The sequence below is a fragment of the Prionailurus bengalensis genome, chromosome E1, assembly GCF_016509475.1.
Source record: "Prionailurus bengalensis isolate Pbe53 chromosome E1, Fcat_Pben_1.1_paternal_pri, whole genome shotgun sequence".
NCBI classification, from domain to species: domain Eukaryota; kingdom Metazoa; phylum Chordata; class Mammalia; order Carnivora; family Felidae; genus Prionailurus; species Prionailurus bengalensis.
In genome coordinates this window covers 41,225,892-41,240,809 of record NC_057347.1, presented here as the reverse complement: position 1 = coordinate 41,240,809, position 14,918 = coordinate 41,225,892, and the positions used below count along the sequence as shown (strand labels likewise).

Genomic DNA, 14,918 nt, shown 5'->3' with positions numbered 1-14,918 from the left:
TCACATGATTCAGCACTGCCACATTTGTAAACAGGGTGTGTGGGTGAGGGGAGAGTGAAGAAAATGGAACAAACTGGCATTATGACATGTTTATCTCATGGAGTCTTCATCACAGCCCTAGGAAGTGAGCATTTGTCACCTCACTTGAAGAATGACAATGGGAAATAGAAGATTTTGCTCAGAGTTTGCACAGCTAGTAAGTGACGACCTGGGAATCTGAACCCTGCCCACCCACATCAGTCGCTGTCCTGGGTCAGAGGCACTGGCTCAAGCCTCAAGGGAATTTGGGGAGAAGAGGGGTTTGTGAGAGGAATTAGCACTCTGTAGACTCTCTTTGGGGCCACGGTGGGACGCAATAGAATGTTCCTGCTTCCCAGTGGCAGCTCTCCCTGGGAAAGCAGCCCTCGGCAAAGGGACTGACAGGATTGGCTCATGGCTACCTGTTTCCACCTCCATCCATCCTGTGTCTTATGACTGCTTATCTTTCAGTGACTAAAACCTTCCAGTTCAGGGGCGCCTGGCTGGCTCAGTCGGTGAAGCATTCGACTCTTGATCTCTGGGTTGTGAGTTTGAGCTCCACATTGGGTGTGGAGATTACTTAAAAATAAAATCATAAAATGGGACTCCTGGGTGGCTCAGTTGGTTAAGCGTCTGACTTTTAGCTCAGGTCATGATCTCACAGTTCGTGGGTCCGAGCCCCGCGTCAGGCTCTGTGCTGACAGCTCAGAGCCTGGAGCCTGCTTCAGATTTTGTGTCTCCCTCTCTCTCTGCTGCTCCCCTGCTCTCTCTCTGTCTCTCTCTCGAAAATGAATAAACATTAAAAAAAATTTTCTTTTAAAAAATCAAAATAAATCAAATCAAATCAAATCAAAAAGCCCAAAAAAACAAAAACAAAAACAAAAAAACTTCCAGTCCAGTCTCACGTATGGCACCACCTCTCCAGGGCTCATGGCAGCCCACCAGGGAGTCCCTGGGTCTAGATAACCTAAGGGCAGGTGGGAAGCAAGTGCTACTGGCCCAGTCTTTAGTCAGGGATGTCTCATTTCCAGTGACACCCTGGGGGTGTCCAGTCACTGACAGGTTGGTAGAAAAGCGCATCCATGTAATATAGTATGCCTTCCCAGGAATCTTGAGAAAAAGCAGGGATGACTGAGACACATTCAAAGTTTTCTGTAATGATCTCTCGAGGTCTCCTAACAGATATCCACACACACACCCATCCATCCGGTTTTTCAGCTCTGCGTAACCTTTTCCAGAAGTCAGCTTCTGGCCCTGGCCTCATGATGCCTAGCTGGGTTTAAGAGTCTTATCTGTGTGGCCACCTGGGTGGCTTAGTTAAGCGTCCCGCTTAGGCTCATGATCTCATGGTTCACGAGTTCGAGCCTCACATCAGGCTCTGTGCTGACAGGTCAGAGCTTGGAGCCTGCTTTGGATTCTGTGTCTCCCTCTCTCTCTCTGCCCCTTCCCCACTCGCACTCTGTCTTTCTCTCTCAAAAATGAATAAACATTAAAGTTAAAAAAAAAAACTTATCTGATGATGGAGCAAATCTACTTGCTCCTTTGACCTCTGGCTTTAAGATGGCCTCTCCCTTCTCCATCCCACAATTTAACCCTCTCTGGGCACAGAAGCATTTGGGGAACTAGTTCCTGTGTTGCTGTTATCTCATCTCAGAAATGAACTTCTGCAAAGGAGCTGGAAAGGCAGGAGAAGAGGAGGGATTATCATGCAGGTGCAGGGAGGGGACCTAAAGAAGAGCTCCATAGATTATCCCCCCCCCCAAAAAAAATGCAACCCGAATCATCAACAAAGTATCGACTCAAAAACATGCAGAAGAAAAAGAAAGGAATCAGTGTTGGGATGGTTGGAGCGGAAGGAGCCAAGCTGCCCAGAATGTCTCCTGTGAAGGCTGTGAAGAGCAGATAAGCAGGGCCCCAGAGGCAGGCGGCACAGGAAGAAGGGCAGCGTGAGGGGAGCTACAGATCTACCCACAGAAACCCAAGAGGAGGGCTTGCTAGCCAGAGACAGAGGGAGCTTGCTTGTCAAAGTCTGTGGAATGGCTGAGCCAGAGGCCCTGTTACCACCGTACTTCAGTGATGCTTGGTTTGGCTCCCTCACACAGCCTGTAAATCTGCCCGTAACAAGGGGAAAATTAGAGAAGTGAATCTGGGCAAATAGAAAATTAAGGAGAACTGGAGACAGCCAGCCCCTGTAGAGAGCAGCCCTGGGGAGATGCAGAGGGTGCTGATCCTGAAATGAGTCTGAATGATCAGGAAAACCTAAGCAATGGTTGGAGGGTCTGGAAGGAACGGACAACTGGAAAGTCTCCCCACAAGTTACGAGGACTGGCACAGATGAACTTTGGAGATCTTGTTTCAGGGACCCAGAATGATAAGGCAGTTTCACCAGCAGCTCAGTGCAGGGATTCTCAAACCATGATCCCCTGATGGGGAAGGAGGGTGGGGAGTAACACCACAACTAGGAATTTGTTAGCTATGCAGATTCCAGGGCCTTATTCCCAACATACTGAATCAGAAACTGGGGAGTGGGGCCCAGCCAATCCGATCCGAAGGAAGCTCATGTTTGAGAACCACTGGCTTAGTGTAAGGGGCTGCCGATTGGTATAAAATGTCACCTGAGGTCTATTTTGTCTCCGGGAGAGGTAGCTCTCGTACCTCTTAAGGAAAACGAAGGTTTATGGGCTAGTTAGTGGTTCTTAACTACAAGGTTGCAGCAGCTGGCTTCAGTTGACTCCAAAATGGCCCTTTAAATAAATACAAAGCAAAGGACAAAGATTAAATTATATTAGCAGCCTAGGAGCAGAAGGGCCAGACTGCTTTAAAAAAAACAGCTAGAGATTTTATTAATATTTAAATTGCAGTGAAACCACAGCTGCAGCCTTTGACTCCAGTGTGGAGATATGCAAATGGGGCTTTCTAAAGAAAGGCAATTTCAGACAGCCCTCAAGGTAACAAGAACAAATAAAACAAATGATTTTGTAATTTATCTTTATTGACTGATGGAGAGCAAGGTGAACAGACAACCCTTACCTAGTGAGAGCCAGCCACCAGTGTGCTCTCGCTCTCGGAGGGGAGAAGAGACAGCTGGCCTGGAGGGAGAAAGCAGGCAAGACCCGTCAAGGGGGATAGGAAAGACCCAAAGAGGACAAAGCAGAAGGAGGCAGATGGGAGAAGATGATTAAATTGAAAGGGAAGAAAAATGGAAACCCAGCCCTGGCTTCTGGGGACCATCTGATCTTGCCAGGTCTTGGGGGCAACGGCAATAATAATCATTAATGACTACCATTTGCCACATTCCTACGAAGTGCCATGCGCTATTTCCAACATACAAATGAGGAAAATGACACTTTGAGAGGTCACGCAACTTGCCCCGGGGTCACACAACAAAAGGAGGTGGCAAAGCCTTGATGCAGACATAGATTTGTGTGAGGCTAAACGGTGCAGGGAACCAGGCTTAGGAGTTGGTGAGTGACAATAAGGTTAATGATTGAGGGGAGACTATGAGCCCAGTTCTGTGATAGCTTCTATATGTGTGGTTGTGGAAGGGAGGGGAGAAGAGATCCATTTCCGGCCTTCATATTGCTTACTATTCAATGGGTGAGGCAAGAAAGCCACAGAAAACCCTTGCAGAATTGGCCTTCTGGTTCAGAAGCCCCCTGGGGGCTGTGTGGCAGGACCTCCGGTTGAAGCATCTCAAGCTGACCCCTGGAGCTTGGGTAGGATTTGGCCTGATGAAAAAGAAGCCAGGAGATTGCAGAAGGCCTGGATAAGAACCCCCCCAGCCGGCAGAACTAGGACTAGGGGAAAGGAGCACACGATCCACAAAGAGGAGTTGGGAAAGTCTTCTGAGGATACATTTCCCTGACCCATGTGGTCTTCCTACACCATCCACCCCAAGCTGAAAGCCAACCTCTCCAGAACCTCACCTGCTGCTCCCTCTCAGGCACCCTGGCCACCAAACATGGGGACCCACAGGTTCCACCCACATTGTAACTTGACCTCGGTGAGTTCTGTTCTTCCATCTCCACAGGCCCAATCCTGTCCATCCCAGCTTTTCCACAGAACCTTCACCAGCCTTCCAGCCCAGAATCTCTCCTCCTACAGAATACCTCAGAAGTTTATTTATGACACTTTCTTCCATCAGTAAGTTATTTGTGTGTATATTCTATTTTGTCCATTTGACTAGAAGGTCCTTAGAAGATTAGTATCACTTTATCTTTATTTGGAACCCAGCCCCCAGTATGTGGCAGATACTTGTTAGGCACCCAAAAAGTATATGCTGAATGAACGAATTAGCGGATGAATGAAGGGATCCATAGAGTGAAGGTCTTATCCAACTGCTGGTCCCCCACTGCCCCCCCCCCCACTTGAGTCCCTGGAAAACTAGTCACATTCTGCCACTGGGAGTGCGAATTCCTTCAGTCCTTCCCAACCACTTTGCCAGCACCCCAATTTACTCCAAAAGCTGTAAGAGATCTAAGTGTCCGAGAATTACTTCCTCGTCTCAGCCCACACCTATGGATTCCCTCCTTGATTCTCTTTTGCCTGCCATGAAGCCTACTCCTTTGTGATTAATCAAGCCAACACCCACACAGACGGAGGACATCAGTTTCCCCTCTCCATGTGTCCTCCAGCAAAGCCTCCTCCAGGCTGGATGCTCCAGACACAAACTGCTGCCGCCATCCCTGGAGAAGTAATTATGATGTTCATGATAATCTCTTTTCGACTTCAAAGCACTGGCACAACTAGTATTTCTTCCTCCTCACTAGTTCCCCGGGAGACGGCTAGGACAAAAATTGTTATTCCCACTTTATAGGTGATAAAACTGAGGTCCTTGTCAAAGGTCACCCAGTGAGTTGGTGGCAGAGCTGAAACTTACTAGCCTGGGACTCCCTATTCATTAGAACACAGACGAAAATGCCCTCATTATGTTGTCTGGGCTGTGTTTGTCTGGGAGAAAGGAAGTGTGGACTTCTGTTGAGTGGGGACAAGGGCCAGAGAAGATGAAAGAAAGTTTGTGACCCTGTAAAGGTTTTTTTTTCTCTGCAATGCTGCAGCAGTTGGCACTGGTTGATTCCAGAAGAGTTTTGTTTTGTTTTTTAAAAACATTACCACATGTCCTAGATTAGGGAAGCAGCGGGTGGGGGGTAGGGGGAGAGTGAAGCTGAAGGTAACACAGACACACAGGTAGGCAGATGTTTGCCATCTTCTCTTGAAAACGACATTAAGCTAAAATGTAGTGCATATTAGCAAGGGAAACTCAAACTACAACTTATGGGAATCTTTCCAGCTGTTAGGCTATAGGTCTGTGCGATAAACCAAATGCCAGATAAGTAGAAAATCTTTCCTTGGTGAAGCCTGTCCCTGGAGCCTGTGGAGGGGTGGCCTCTCTTAGTGGCAGAGAGTCCCTGGGGGCTGTCTCAGGGCCCCTGTGTAGCTGCCGAGGTAAGAAACCTGCTGTGGGATCATTCCCAAGCCCACGGGGGCTATGAAAGCCATGGAAACCAGGATCTGTGCTGGACCTCCTCCGGTTCCTAACCAGATGCTGGAGGAATTAAGAAGAAGAAGAAAAAAAAAAAAATTCAAGAGACCATTTCCTAAAGATAAGGCTGTAGGGCTGTGCTGGGGAAAGCGGTGATGATCTTACCTATCACCACCAAAATCTCAATCTTCTCTGCTGGCTCCATCCTAAAGCCCAGGGCTTGTCCCCTTCACTCCCAGGCCGGCTCTGGGCTTTTCCCAGCCTTTAGCCCAGCACCAGCCTCTATTCCTCCTAGACTCTGCTGACTTCTCAACAGCTTTCCTGTGTCGCTGGAGGCTAGGGGCGCAGCGCCAGGCAGAGGGGCGTGACCCCCGAGCCCTGAGAGGCAGTGCTGTGCAACCTTGTGAGTGCACTAAATACCATGGAACTGTACACCTTCAAATGGTTCATTGTATGTCCTATGAATCTCACCCCAGTTAACACAAACTGAGCCGTGCTAGATGCTCTTTGGGGTGGGGAGAGAAGCCTGGCCGCTGTGAGGGTTGAAGCTCCTTGCAGGGAGTGGCGGTGAGCACAATGGGAAGGCCAGTCTGGGCCTCCCCCTCCTTCTCCAGGACCAGATGGAAACTGGGGCTGGGGAGAAAGGTCCAACTGGGGCAGCGCAGGGGTCTGGGCAGAAGAGAGGCGCTCAGTGAAAGCCGGGAGGCTGCAGCCGCCGCTCATTTGCATCATAAGTGATTGCTTTTCCCTGCTCGTCCCTCATTAGGACACAATGGACAGTTGTTTGCTGGTGCAGCAGATCCATTTACCCAGGGAGAGAGGAGACAGAGCAAGAGTGACTGATGGGCTGTAGAGAAGGGGGTAGGTGTGGAGGTAGCCGCCTCCCCTCCCCTGCTCCCTCAGGTCTCTGGGAATCTCATGTTCTTACACATTGAGCAGGGACCTTAGAAAACAAGGCAACTCCCTCATCTTACAGATGAGGAGACTGAAGCAGTAAGAGGGGATGAGACTTCTGAGGTCGAGTTCCAGGCAGAACTGGGGGGTTTGAAATGTACGATCTAAATTCCAGCCTCTCATTTCAGGGTTCACTCCACCTGTCTGCAATACCTTCTCCATTCCTGGCCTGTGGTTCTGTGTCGCTGCAGTCTCTTTCCTCCTGGTCCAGGCCTTGGTTTCCCTCAGTTTCTCTCCTGTGTCTATTTCATCTCGTTCCTTCCCCCTATCTTTTCCTTCCGATTTCCAGGCAGCCAGGATAATGACTAAACTTCTAATTAACCCTTGCCCTAACAAGGGTGGGTCTGGCATTAGAGGCAGCAATTTTGAAACCGCCTTGGTGTGTCTGTGTTTGGGAGATAGGTGGGGGGAGAACTGATATGTGTTGGGCCTTTTTGTTTTGTTTTGTTTTGTTTAAGAGAGAGAGAGCACGAGTGGGGGAGAGGGGCAGAGGCAGTGAGAGAGAGAATCTCAAGCAGGCTCTACACTCAGCACGGAGCCTGACACGGGACTCAATCCCACAACCTGGGATCATGACCTGAGCTGAAATCAAGAATCAGACATTCAATCTACTGAGCCACCCGGGTGCCCTGTGTTGGGCCTATTGTAAGCCAGGCACTATGACAGACACTTGACATAGTTTATCTTATTTCATCTGTTCAATCTTGCAAGGTAGATATTCTTAGAGACAGAGTAAGAGAGGCTCGGAGAGGTTGGGAACACCCAGCTGACAGATGGTAGCTGTCTAACTCCCATATCCCGGTTCTTCCACCCCACACCGTGGCATAGGGGCTAAAGCGGGGTACAGGGCCCACTGATTCTGGGCTCATGAGAGGCACAACCTCTCTGAAAGAGGCCACTGCTTTTTTGCTCCCCCTAGGCTGCACCTGCCTTTCCCCACAACCATCTCTACCTTCTGGCTCCCACCTTCCTCTGCGCCCCTTCTGCATGGTGGTGAAGTCTCACAAATGCAAGTTTAGGCCCCTGGGGGTCTGGGGAGGCAGCAGATCAAGAGGGAGAAAACCCACAAACCTAGCCAGACCCTGGAGGTCTCCCTCCTGCTGACACCCCCTCCCAGTTCCCTGTTTGTCCCTCCCCTTTGTGGGTCAAACTTGCCAGCATCTGCGTCTGTCTCATTGTGCTCTGGGGGAAGGGGAGAGTCGGGGGGTGAGTGGGTGTCTGTGTGCATGAACATAAGGCCTCCGGGTTCATTCTGACACTGAATGAAAAACTCACCAATTATTCGTCCAATCTCATTAATATGCAGACAGACATCTGTTATTTAGGAGTCAACAGCAGAAGCATTTTCTTGGGGGGAGGAGCACTTATGTACGTGCCCCTTGTTTCTTCGGCTGCTGGGGTGGGTAGCTGCTTGGGAATCACCACACCCGCCTGGACCTGGAGGCAGTCCTCCCTCTGACCCTCACCCCCACCCACGAGGAGAGGGAGTGGGGGATTTACTAGAGATGGAGGCAGACCTGGGAACTCAGCTGGAGGGGGGGAAGCGGGGAGAAGGGCTGCACTGTGTAGAAGGAACTCTTTTGTTGGCAGAGAGGGAAGTGGGGAATAGTGCAGAAGAGCTGAACCCCTTTCTTGGGGAGCCAAGTGTGGAGTAGGTGGAGACAGCTGTACCAGGATTGCCAGCCAGGGTCCTGGTGTCCCCTGGGAACCTCAGGGACATGACCCTTTTCCCCCAACCTCCCTTAGCCTGCAATGTACACTCAGTCTGAGTGTATCTGGGGTGAGGTCACCATGGCAACGTGGGGTTCTCACCCAGAGACTTCAGTTTATGGGGGAGTTCAGAAAAATGGGGGCCAAAGGACTTCAGCCTTTGGAGTCATTAAAGCTCTCTCTTGCCCTCAGGGTAGATGTGGGAGCATCTACCGAGACCTCCCCCTTCCTGTCTTTTGGCCTTCCTCCAGCCTTTGAATCCAGAGCATAAGAAACCCCCTTCAAGAGGCCTTTCCTGATTCCCTTGGGCCCGGATCAGAAGCAGTCAGGCCTGGATGTCTAAGCTGTAAGGAATAAAGGTTCACTTATAAAGGGTCGAACAGCTTTTCTGCATCCGTTCTCCTCTCCGAATCTTCCTCAACACAATGAGACAGATGCGGTGATCGGCTCTTTTCCAGGTGTGCAAACTGAGGTCAGACAGGTGGAGAACCTCACCAAAGGCTCCCCAGGGAAGAAGTGGCAGAGCTGAGACCCAGGCCCTCTGCCTCCAAATCTCAAGTTCTTTTCGGGACTGTCCCTTCTGGGAAGGCCGGAGTCCCAGAGGGAGGACCCTCAGTCAGCTGAAGCATTTCAGGGGTTAGACCCAGTCCCTGCCCCTACCCCCCACCCCTTCCTTCTCCCTCCTCCCTCCTCCCTCCAGAGCAGGCTGATTGCGAGGTTAAGAAACACTGGCAGCATCTCAGCGTGATTAGTTGTTTATTTCATTAAATGATTAACGAGGCTACATTGTTTCCCAAACGGGTTTCTAATTTGTGGGGGAAACAGCTGCAGAGGAGGAAGCTGGGTCTGACTCCTGCATCTGGGGTGGGGGTGGGGGTAAAGTTCCCTCCCTCCAGCTTTCAGGGGCCTTTGAGGATCTAGAAACAGCCCCATTCCCTTCTCCCACCCATTGGGCTCCTCAGCCCAGTGGTACAGGCTCCTCAGCCCAGTGGTACAGCCTCCTCCCAGGAAATAAAACGTCTGGCAACTCAGACCTACAGAGGAGACCACAATCTGTTCCCGGCGGTATTGGAAGTGTATTAAACTTTGGGGGTTCCCCCCAATGATTTATTTTCCTAATTATGTTTGCTTTAGGCGGATATTGAAATGCATTTGCATTCCCTGAGCATGGCAGGAGAGGGCATTTGGGAGAAGAGAGAGGCCCAAACACTCTGCGCATTGGTGGCTATAGGCTTGAGTCTGCTTTGTATCAAACCGAAAAGGAGAAAAGAAGCCATGGCCAAAATCCCAAGTTGATGGTGTGGCAGGTCCCTGTGGGGGAGGGGTCAGTCCTCTGGGACCAGACTGAGAGCCACCTAGCTGGGCCCCAGCCCTCTCCAGCAGCCCCAATCCACGCCTCAGGGTGCTGGAGGAGGGTCCTGGAGTCAGCCCCTAACCTCAGTTCGGGTGCCGAGTACCCATGAAGCTGTCCCAGAATCCTTGAGATTAGCTGAGATGGACTGGGACAGGGTCCTGTAGGACAGGGAGGGAAAGGGGTGTCTGATGAGCCAGCAGTAGGTGGGATTTCCTTTCCTCTCAAGACTGGGCCCTGGCATAGGGAAGGAGAATCTGTTTTAAATGACACATCTCAGAGCCAAATCCCCCAGCCCCCATCACCTCATCCAGATACGCATCCATTCCAAAACCAAATCTGGTCACTTCATTCTCTGCTTGAAATCCCTGGTGCCTCCTCACATCCCAGAATGAAGTTCTGGCTCCTTTGTGGGCCCTGAAGTGGCCTTGATCTACCTTCCCAGCCTTGTCTTCTGCCCTCCTCGCCATGGCAGCCCCAACCGTGCCACATTCCTTCTCATCTCCATGTGTCTGCACATGCTGTACCCTCTCCGCCCAGAGTGCCTTTCCTACCCCTTCCCTGCCTGGCAAACTGCTCTTCAACCCTCAGGACCTGGCTCAGAGGACTGGCTCCTGAAGCTGTACGGAGCTCCCGCAGACAAGGTACTGTCACACCTGGGATACCTCTCATTGGGCTGGCCTCCAGAGCACAGAAACTGGTCCTTTCAGAATCCAAGCCAGTGTCTGGCACACAGTTGGTATTCACTACATACTTACTGAATGAACGAGGGAAGGATGGGCTGTGAATTAGGGGGGAACCCAGCAGATGGGAGGATAAGGTTTGTGTCCCCTCCCAGAGTGTGTCTGGAAGGACTGGCTGGGGCTGGGGGGGAGGGGATGGCCAGGGATGGTTCCTGGGGGAGAATGTCACCGAAAAGAGGCCAGTGGGACCAGAGCCAGGGAGGGAATACAGGACAATGTGAAACCAGACTCCCAAGAAAACAGACCAGTACTGTCTTTCCTGACAACAAGAGCTCTGGCCAGCCCCTCCACTGGCTTTCCCCCTGGGGGGGGGGGGGGAGTGACCCTAACTCACGGCTGATGTTCCCTCCAAAATCATCAAGGAGCTCAGAATGGAAAGAAGGTGAGAGCCCCTGCCCTCACCTCCAAGGGACCCCAGAATCAAACCATTGTCTCCTTGAGTAATTTCACTGCACAGAAGGGTCAGCTTCTGTGCTGTGGAGGCTTTTGATACTTTCCCTACCCCGACAACTCCCAGGACACCAGCAGATTCCAAGCTGGGGGATGGAGATGGTGTGCAAGGGGCCTGGACCACTTCAGCAGGACCCCTCCCACACAAGCAGGTGGCCCCAGCTGGGCTGAGGAATGAATTGCACATCAGTCCACTTAAAAACCCCTAATGGCCTTAGGATTGTCTGGCTCATTAACTGAGATGAATATTCCCAAGACCTCTCACTCCCCCACCTCTGGCTCCTAAAAGGACACTGCTAATCTGACCCAAGGCTTTTTCCTCTGCTCTAACTATGGGCATAGATAAGAAAGTTCTTCCTGAAGTCTAACTTTCCCTCCTGCTGCTAGAGATTGACAGATTGGGTTTTTAGAAAGCAACAAAACTAAAGCCACAGCTGTTTTCCATGGACATGGGCTTTATTTGGGGACAGTTGCAGGAAGGGATTGAGGGAGCTAGGACTGTGGGTAGAAGGGGGAAGGACTCAACTTGCTTTTTAATTTAGTGCATGTTGCCTGGAGGTTAGGATGAGTGAGAACAGCTGTGGAAGGGAAAGGAGAGGAAAAGGGAAGGTCACAGAATGGACACTTTCCTTAGGGAAGGAAGCCAGGGCCAGGATATGGGTACTGGGGGTGGGGAGGGAAGGCACCCTTCATATACTAAGACTCAAACCAAAGTCACTACTTGATGCCAGCTTCCTCCACCCCTGCCCCCCAGCTCCCAGCCCAGCTCCCTGTCCTGCTAGCTTCCTCAGCTTCCTGTGGAGAGGAGGGGGATGAGGATGTGGGGATGGTGGCCCCTTCTGCCTTCAGCTCTCCTGACCAGGAGAATCCCTCACTCGGCCTGTCCTGAAGTCCCTGCCAGAGTCAGGAGGTCAGGAACCAGGTGCAGAGGGGAACAATTGAGCCCTTCGCCACTGCTCCTTACACTCGGCCCCGCCCCAGCCCCTCACATGAGATTGCAGCTCTTCGCTCTATCCTTGTGTATCTCGCTCTCGGTCCCGGTCCCCCGGTCCGGCCGGCCTGCCAGCTGAGCGGATCTCTGCAGTCCACGGCGTGAGTCAGTACGACGAAGCTGCCTATGGCCACGGCCAAGGGAGGCCACTGTGGCCACGTGGAAGACGTCCCTGACGCTGCGCTCAGAGGACCGGGAGGAGCACTCCACATAGGACACAGCCCCTACCTGCTTGGCCAACACGGTGCCCTGGAAGGATGGAGTGCATGGAGGAAGTTATGGAGATTAGCCTGCAGCTCAGCAAGGGGCAAGGGAGGCTGAGGGCAGTGCGGGGTGGCATGGCGGGGGTGGGGGGGGGTGGGGGGGGTTGGGAGGTCAAGGGATCAGGTCATAGGTCAGAAGCCAGTACAAGGGATGAGCCAAGCAGGGTGTTTTCAAATCAGAGATAGAGAGGGGCAGAGGTGAGAGGTCTAGGCTGGGACTAGGTCAGAGGTCAAGTGTCCCACCTGTTCATGTGTAACGGGGATAAGCCTCTGCTTGGACAGCTCCCTCAGTGTGGCCAGGTCCGTGCGCATGTCCAGTTTACAGCCAACCAGCACAACCTTGGCATTGGGACAAAACTCCTGAGTCTCCCCTTGCCACTATTTGGAGGAAGAAAACGGTTATGGAAGGGTAGGTAGAGGCACACGGTGAACCCTGCTCCATGCCAGGAGAACACCCTTCCTCGCATCATGCAGAAACCATGCACCCCTCCATCTGGACACCCCCACGTGAGCAAGGAGGTAGGGATGGTGGCCTTTGGCTGAAAGTAGGATGCGGTGTAGGAGAAGGGGAGGGAGGAAAGGGCTGGGGAGGGGCTCTAGGGTCAGGGGCCCTGCTTCTACCTCAGTGGCCATGAAGGGTCTAGCAGTCTGAAACCTTCCCATCCCCACCCCCTGTCCCAAATTTGTTCCTGGGAACAGACCAATCTGCCCTTCCTCCACCTGGAAACTAGGGCTGCTTTAGCTGACTTCTGTCCATTCAACGTGGGCTTTTCTCCTGGAAATAGAGGCCTCAAGAGGAGACCACAGGGCTCTTCTGAGCTCCCAGAGCAGCATTCCCATCCCCTCCAGCTGGGGCTCCCACACCCAAGGAGATGGGAAGGATGGATAAGGAATCCCTTGAGTAGTTCTCCTTGTTCTCCTCTACCTCCCCCTAGATGCTGGATCCAGCTCTGAGGACTGACTCCCAGGAAGAAAGGGTGGGGGGTGAGCGGTGGATGGGTGAGGAGGATGGGGAAAGAGGAGAGCTTCACACACTCTCTAGCTGATGACCATGCCCCAGGCATCACTCCCTCCTCCAGGCCATGTTGTGTCAGAACCTTGGTTTCTGGTCCCCCTCAGTGTAGCCATCCTGCTTCCCCAGGCTCCCACCTTCTTGAGGACACTGTCCAATGTTTCTGGTCGGCTAATGTCGAAGCAGATGAGCACAGCATCTGAATCAGGATAGGCCAGAGGCCGGACGTTATCATAGTAAGAAGAACCTGAGAGAAGACAGGGAAGGAGGGGACAGACAGGGTCCTGTGTGGGTGGGAGGCCTGGAAGGGAATGGGAGACCTTACCAATCCTGACCAGGGGACGCTAGGGGCAGAGGATGGAAGAGAGCAGGTATTGGAACCCATCAAGGAGTCTGGGTTTCTTCAAGGGGGGGGGGGGGGGGGGGGGGGGGGGGGGGGGGGGGGGGGGGGGGGGGGGGGGGGGGAGGGGTGTTGGCAGAGGGAGGTTAGATGGCAGAGAACAGCTCTCCACTTCCCTAGGGGTTTCTTTAAAAGTAATCATTCTTAATCTTTTCTGAGTCTTTGAGAAGCTCATAAAATCTCTCCACATTCTCAAAATTTTGCATGTGCTTTCTGAGCTTTGACTGACGTCTTCTACAGCCCTCCCCGGGGGGAGCTGAGTAAAAATAAAAACCTCCTCCTTTTTTGGAGGAGGGGGAGGGGCAGGGGCAGAGCTCTCGCGCAGGCTTGGGACAGCTCAGATTTCTATACTTCTGTCTATAGAAGCAGCTCCTCACTCCCCGAAGAAATCCTAAATGCCTTTCCTAAACCCAGCCCTTCCTCCTAAGGAACATGTTCCAAAATAAATCCATTCCTCACAACTTTCCCAGGTAGGCAGAATCCAGCTGAGAAGATCAGATACCGGGCTTTCTCCCTCCCTCAGGACAAGGTTTCTATGTGTCTCTGCAAACTCTACCTCAGTTTCTCTTGCTTTAAGTAGGAAATTGATTTTCCTTCCTTCTAAAATTGGATGGATGGCCTGGGCATACCTGGAGCCTAAGGGTCTAGCCAAGGGATGGGTGAGGGTAGGGGCCTTGGAAGTCAGGGTGACCCCAGGGACTTGGCTACCTGAAGTGTCCCACATGTTGAGCTCAATGCGGCGCTTGTCGATCTCAAAGCTCGCGGTGTAGTTCTCAAACACGGTGGGGACATAACTCTGCAGACAGGGATGGGTCAAGATGAGATCCTCCAGTCTTCATCCCAGACAAATGCCCTCCTCACTCCCACACACCGTCCAGCCCGGCCCCTGGACACAAGTTGGTCTGGTGTTGGGCAAAGGGGAGATCCCCGGAGCGGCTGCCTCAGCGGAATGTGTGCTAGGCTCCCAGACCCTCTCCCGGTCCCTTCGGCCCCGAGTTCTTCCTCTCTCCAATGCCCAGGACCCCCGACATTCCCCTAGCGTCCCCTCCTGGATCCTCTGGTTCTCCGAAGCTCCATTCATCTCTCCCTGCTCCCCAGTTCCTCCCACCCCAATCCTCTGCAGTCCTTCCAGAGTCCCCAGCGCCTCCCTTGGTCCGCGGTCCTCCGAGCCCCTCTCTCTCGACCCTGGTTACCCTGGCACCCATTTCCGTCCGTCCCTAGGGCCCTAGTCACCCACCCCCGCGGCCTCAGCGCCCTCCTCCCTAGACGCGGGTCCCTCACCCCGGGGTAGGCGTCCTTGGCGAACACCTGCAGCAGCGCCGTCTTGCCGCACTCCGCGTCCCCCACCACCACGATCTTGCAGCGGCCGCTCTGCCCCTCCATAGTCCCGGCTACGCGCCGGCCCCCTGCGCAGCCCCCCTCCGGGGCCCCGCTGCCGCCTCCCCCGCCGCTGCAGCTGCAGCCGCTCGGGCCGCCGACACCGGCATCTCGCGGGCCCGCGCCGAGCCCCCGCCCGGGGCCGCGGCCCCCCCTGCCCCGCCCCC

General features: G+C 53.0%; 1 protein-coding gene across 1 annotated transcript; it reads right to left on the bottom strand.

Annotated features, from left to right (window-relative positions):
- Positions 1-8,903: 8,903 nt before the first annotated feature.
- RND2 (Rho family GTPase 2) lies at positions 8,904-14,880 on the bottom strand. Its single transcript, XM_043584595.1, has 5 exons — positions 14,656-14,880; positions 14,083-14,170; positions 13,112-13,221; positions 12,206-12,340; positions 8,904-11,948 (listed from the first exon to the last, which is right to left on the bottom strand). The coding sequence occupies exons 1-5, from the start codon at positions 14,755-14,757 to the stop codon at positions 11,694-11,696; spliced, it is 690 nt and encodes a 229-aa protein (XP_043440530.1). The 5' UTR covers positions 14,758-14,880; the 3' UTR covers positions 8,904-11,693.
- Between the last annotated feature and the right edge of the window lie 38 nt (positions 14,881-14,918).

Excerpts from the sequence above, each read along its gene's own strand:
- RND2 (XM_043584595.1), bottom strand. The coding sequence starts at position 14,757 with ATGGAGGGGCAGAGCGGCCGCTGCAAGATCGTGGTGGTGGGGGACGCG. Across the intron at positions 14,171-14,655 it reads CCAAGGACGCCTACCCCGGG|AGTTATGTCCCCACCGTGTT; the intron begins GTGAGGGACCCG and ends CCCTGTCTGCAG. Across the intron at positions 13,222-14,082 it reads CAACATGTGGGACACTTCAG|GTTCTTCTTACTATGATAAC; the intron begins GTAGCCAAGTCC and ends GTCTTCTCTCAG.